General features: G+C 46.6%; 2 protein-coding genes across 3 annotated transcripts in view; one reads left to right on the top strand and one right to left on the bottom strand.

Moving 5' to 3' along the window:
* The window catches only part of ENO4 (enolase 4), a 412,386-nt gene that overhangs the window by 89,855 nt on the left and 316,529 nt on the right, over positions 1 to 6,002 (top strand). The window lies entirely within an intron of this gene.
* HSPA12A (heat shock protein family A (Hsp70) member 12A) overlaps positions 814 to 6,002 on the bottom strand; it is a 180,873-nt gene continuing 175,684 nt past the window's right edge. For both annotated transcript variants that reach the window (XM_055247928.2, XM_055247917.2), the window contains one exon: positions 814 to 5,032. In XM_055247928.2, coding sequence (XP_055103903.1) covers positions 4,395 to 5,032 — 638 coding nt within the window. In that variant the 3' untranslated portion in view covers positions 814 to 4,394. The remainder of the gene's footprint in view (positions 5,033 to 6,002) is intronic.

Below are 6,002 nucleotides of genomic sequence, written 5' to 3'. Positions count from 1 at the left end.
CCTCCCTCACTGTCTCCTGTTAGGAGAGGCAGATTCTCAGGTGGCCGGGACAAGTGAAGGCAGAGAGGAGTGGCTGTCCACCTGGGGAAGGTGAGTCATCCTTCTTTCTAATCACCCTTGGGGGGACACCCAGACTTCCTCTCACTGGATTGAAACCCACCAAGATGTCCGCCCTATGAACCAGATTTTGTGGGGGCGGGCACGTGCTGGCTGCTCCCTTTACAGAAAATGACGCTGAAGCTGCCTTACTTCCAGGGCACGCTTGTTTGCTGCACCTCCCGGCCTTCCCTACCTCTACTTTTCTGAAAATTGAACTGCAAATGAAGGCTGGTGGAGCCGACCACCATTTATACCTCTCTTTTGTCACCGCATTTAGAACATACCTCGGGCCATCAGGAAGCTTTCGGAGCCAATTCTGGAGGGCGACTCAGGTGTAGGCTCTGGATACAGCCAGTTTCACGTGACGGCTGGGATGCCCAGGGGCAGGAGCCCGGCCAGGCCTTCTGCGTGTTTTAATGACTTACACTGGGGTGCAGTGGCATTGGCAGTGGTCACTCTGCTTACCTGCCCTCCCTCTGGCTAGACCACTTTCTTCCAGAGAAAAGGAGCTCTGTGCACATTGATGGGGCCTTGGTTCCCAGCAAACAAAGGGCCTAGTCTCTTGTTAGAATAACTTAATAAAACTTATAGCACCTGGAAAAAACTGAAACTCTCTCTCCACCACCTGAGATGGGGTAAAGAGGGAGATCAGTACTGATGTGTCCATCATGCAGTTTGCAAACCCAGGATGGGGGAAAAAAAATCTGGGCCACATGAGATTCAGAGTTTTGCTTTATTAGGCGTCTGTGAAGACAAGAGAGTTTGCAGACACAATCCTGTCTGGTGGTGAACTGCTGCAAAGTTCTGTGAAGTTTGAATTTATCTTGTAGTGAACGAGACCCCAATAGCTGATATTTTAGAATGCTGGTCCATATTTCAAGCAGATGAGAGGTGTGACATTATGGCCAACAACTTTTGTACTAGCCATCCACTTAAGCCGTTTCCCAGCATACATATGCAGCTTAATCACAGCTATACATCTCTACAATGTGAAATTCGATCTTTGACTAATAATGCGTTTTGACTCCTGTTTACATTGGTGCATGCGATTCTTTGCTACCCTGGCAATTAACCAGACCTGGACTCTAAAAGCTAAACTTGGTCTAAATAACATTCTAAGGGTAAGGCAACCTCTATAATCTGGACTCAGCCATCATTTTGCAAAAACAGTTGTATGGTTCCTCCTCTTTCCCCTCCTGTCTGTTACTTAGCATTTATTCACGCCTGCTGTGTATGGAAAGGGCGGTTACAAAGGAAAGCCTTGATGATTCTGCTTCCAAGAAACGTGAATATCAGATGATATGCCGGGGACAATTGAGTAATGGGTCAAGACAACAGGCCTTGTAGATACTTTCTAAGGTTAGAAAAATGTGTTCAAGTGTACTTATCCAGTGCTCTTATTCTAGAATATTCCAGTGGGGGTAGGGAAGGAGGGATGGATTTGGAGGTTTCGTTTAAGGACTTTGACAACCGGGGCTGCAGCTCTGTGGCCAGAAGATAAAATTCTCATCCTCTCCATCACCTGTCTGCCAACACTGCAGATTTCTATCTGCTCATTTAAGAGAAACAGTACACAGGGAGACAGCATTAATGCAATGCGGGAAAGGCTTTACATTAGCCCAAAAAAGAGGGGCTTGACCATGTTACTCACACTTACACTTAGCCCAGCAGAAAAGCTGGGCTTATGTACCACTTGTTTTTTTTTTTTCTTTGACCCTAGCATCCTGAAAACATCACACACAGTGGACCACGCTTTGCCTCAGAGTGACTGCTCTGACCCGGAAGGAGAGGTCAACGACCCCTTACGACGCAAAGGGTTTCTTAGGTTGTTCTGCACAGTCACATGGCTTCCAGAACCAGAACGTTCAGCTCTTAAAGTCTGCACAGAAGAACTGATAGAATCTGCTCCTTTCAGTGGAATCTGTGACTGTTTGGGAAGGATGTGCATGGAGAAGGGTCTGATGAGGCTCCTGATCCAGGCGGTCCATGTGTGTTCAGTGTGTTCTGACCCTAGGCACCTCTGTCTATTGCTCGGTCTTGTGTACATAGTCCATAGCTTGGCATCAGCACAAATTGATGCTTAGTGAGCACAATTAAGAAACCAAACTATGGAAAATTAAGGACAGTAACAAAAGTATCATCAACAAAAATCAAGCATTTTCCTCTTTTTGAAACAAGAAAAGCGCATCGTAGAAACAAAGATTCTGTACAATATTCTAACATTATATGTACATAAAATTATATTACTCATAACTATATTGAAAAGTCTTATTTGTAGAATATGGCTGGCAACAAAGAAAGACCCATACCATTTAGCGTTTGAAGCAGGGCAGATAGCAAGAGAACATTAGCAAAGACACCTTTGTGCCTGGATACACAATCCCGCTACTAAGTTATGTGACTAAACAGCACTCTCTAGTTCTGTGGTTTGTTCATTGTTTCACATTCCAGTAGGGAATTCTGCAGCAGGCAATGTGAAAAAGAAGACATGGTCAAATGAAATGTGAAATGCTGTTTAAAATCTGCATATTGGCTATGATAATGGGTTTGTGAATCCAAGTTGCATTGGAAGTTCACTCATTCTCCATTCATTATGCATGCCTCCAGTGATTTAATGAATTTCAGCAGGTGGAAAAGACAGCTTTGAACAGATCAGATGGGCTGTGAGTCAGATTCTTGATTCTTTTCCTCAGTTGGCTCCTGAATGTTGCAGAAAACTGGTTTTGTACAGTGGGGAAGGAGAGAGTGAAGACCCTCCAGTTGGTTCCTCAGTCAGCTCCGTTCTTGGTGTCGCTTTCTTGCAATTTTTTTCCTCCCCTGGCCCTTCCTGTGAGGGTTAAAAGTGCCATCTCCAAGCCAGGTGGAGCCCCAATCCCATTGACCAAGAGGGCAAGGTATGGGGTCACCTTCACATGGAAGCCCTCTTCCTAAGGGAGCCCAAAGGGGACACCTGCAGAGTGCGGGCTGTGGTCTGTGTGTGAACTTCAACAAAATCTCAGGTTAGTATTTCTCAAATTTCAGTTGAACCACGATGTGGTATACACTACAAATGCAGATTCTGGTGCCCCTCTCCAAGAGTCGGCCTCAGTTAAAAAGGGCCCGGATCCAGGAAGCTGTTTTGAACACGCACCCAGGCAATTCTGATGCGGGCGAGCCACACGCCTGCCGTGAAAAAAAACCGACTTAATATATCAAGTATAGATCTACAATTATTTTTAGAGAGACTTGAAAAACTGAAGATTTTAATGAAACACTGCATAGCACAGATTCTCTTCCCAAATTTCACCAAGGTATTCCTTTCAAAATGTGGAACTAAATGGCCAAAACTCTTAGGGAGATGAAGGTGAGCGGGAAGGAGGGGGTTAATTTAAAATCTGTCTGCTTTTCAAGGTGAGGGGCTCTTCTGGATGTCTGGTCTTGGTGATGCAAAGAAGACCAATGGCAACCTCATTTTCTTACCCAGAATTCCTACTAAGATTCACGAGAATTACTTTTGAACTCAGAAATCAGGGCTGGGCATGCTGGGAATTTATATCACAGCATATAATTTGGGATACATCAGTAACTCTTCACTATCTATTTCCATCATTGCAAGTTTTCACCTGCTAAGAATGTGAGGTATCAGCTCTCCTACTCGCAAAAGCCCTAGTGGATTACCCAAGGCTATGGTTATTCTTCCCTGAACCTCCTTGCTATTTAAATTATATGAGAATCTAAAACAGTGCCCAGTGTAGGCAGCCTTCTACCACCAACTAAAAACATTCCCAGTTCCCACTGAATCACCACTTTTAATCACATGATGATGAAAAGAAATCAACTGCAGACGGGTGGCATTTTATATTGACGGTCATCCAAAAAATTTAGAAAGAAAAGTCTCAGATGAAGATCTCCTCCTGGTTCAAAGATCTCATTTTAAATCTAGAAAGACAGCAATAGGGCATCCTAAATTTTACATAACCTCCGTTATCTGTTCAAAGCAGCGCAATCTCTGCTGCAGAAATGTACTGATTCCCTTCTCCGTGGCCGTTTCACCACTTTTGTACCTATGAAAACTAGCTGCTCCTCCAGGATCCTTTAATTTTCTATGCCTAAACCTTAATCTTAATTTCTGTTTTTCTGACTCCAGAGTGCCCTCAAAAGTCACTAATTATTTCTAGCCCTGATTATTCTCATCTTCCCTGCTGAAATTCACATGGGCAATGGTGAGGGTCAAGGTTAGGGAAAGAACAGTCAAGGTTGAGGTCAGCAGATGCAGATAAGTTGAGTTCAAGGGGGCAGGCAGCGGGGCGGGAGGGTTAGTAATTTAAGAAGTCGATCCCAACTTTGACACTCTTTGAAGTGGCTATATCAATGGCTGTGGCTTTGATCTCGGTGTCCCCGAACTGCATAAGGGTCTGGATCTCCCTCCTGGCAGGCACCGCAGTGCCACTGGTCCCCGTGAGATCCAGGCGGAGCGTGCCACACTTCTTCACCCCGGGATCAGTGATGAAGCTGACGTCGTCGTGCTCAGAGCTGTAGATGTTGATGACAATGACCAGCTGGGAGGGCTTGGCCGGGGTGTAGCTACGCTTGACCATCTCACCCAGAGCCACAGACTGGTCGGCAGAGATGAACTTGTCGAAGACGTCAGTGCACCACCGAGTGCCATCCTTCACCAGCAGCTTCTCGGGCGGGTGCTTGCCCTCCACGTAGCGGTTCAGCACGCCTACCCCGTAGGTGAGCGGTGACCGGCGCACCTTGATGACCGCGGGGTCCAGGCCAAAGAGGACGGCGCCCTTGAGGATGGTGAGGCCCACGTCCTGAGGGATGATGATCCGGCACTGGTCCCCGAAGGCAGCCTGCACCGCCTGCTGCAGGAGGGGCGCCTCAGCAAAGCCACCCACCAGAAAGAGGAACTTGACGGTGGACACCTCGGGCTTCTGAAACAGGTCTCCTGGAAGGGAGGAGGCAGGGAGAATGTCCTGTCACCAAAAGCTAGCAAGGAAGGGGGAACTCGGCTGCCTGCATCTGTGGGGAACGGACAAGGCCACTTGGAACAATGTGAGGGCAGGCTTACTCTGAGCTCCTTGAACAGAATCTTTGCAGAACTGGTCTTTTAAAGAAAGGGAGTTTGCACACCAATATGTTCTGGAATAAATGCCAGAGCTGCTGCTAAGTAGAAATGCATTTTAACAGATACATGGTGATAATTTTAAGTAGAATTTGGTTTGCATAAATGAATACTCCTAAAGCTCTCCAAACCTGTGGTTCTGCTGGGTAAGTCAAGGCAGGCTGTTATAAATAGAATTCTCTGATTTTCATAAAAATCCCATCCCACTCCTAGAGAGTCTGATTTGGTAGGTGGGGGACAAGATATTGAAAAAGGTCCCCGGTGAGTCTGCTATATGTCCCTGGGTACTGCCACCAATGTAGCAGGATAATGACATAGCCACATTCCATTTGCTGTCTTGCAGAACTTCCTTTGGTTCACATAACAGTTCCTTCTCCCCTAGCAGGGTGAGGATGTCTAACATGTCCCAGTAAAGCAAAGAATATGCATTTCCTAGGGCCTGCCACTCTCAGGTAACATTGCCTCAGAGCTTCCAGTTCTCTGATCTTTTTTGTTGTTTTAAAGTTTTGTTTGTTTATTTAATTCTTCCTCTTTGTCATTACCAGCTCTCTGACTTTTGAGACCAAACGGAAAGCTTGGGTGAGATAAGCTCTCAGCAGCTTTGCAGTACGAGGAGAGGGATCCAGAGCCTATGCCCAGCAACCTCTCCCATACATGCCCAAGCCCTGCCCAGTCCTGCGGGGCCCTTGCCTGTGGCTCCCAGATCCAGGCCAACCTGACTCCACAGGCACCAGCTGGTGATGCTGGAAAAGCCCGTCCTCTTTCTCAGCTCTGCCTCGCTGAGTGGCCGAGC

This window comes from Symphalangus syndactylus, chromosome 2, assembly GCF_028878055.3.
Source record: "Symphalangus syndactylus isolate Jambi chromosome 2, NHGRI_mSymSyn1-v2.1_pri, whole genome shotgun sequence".
Lineage (NCBI taxonomy): Eukaryota > Metazoa > Chordata > Mammalia > Primates > Hylobatidae > Symphalangus > Symphalangus syndactylus.
The sequence above is the reverse complement of the archived record's forward strand: the minus strand, read 5'-3'. Positions and strand labels throughout refer to the sequence as shown.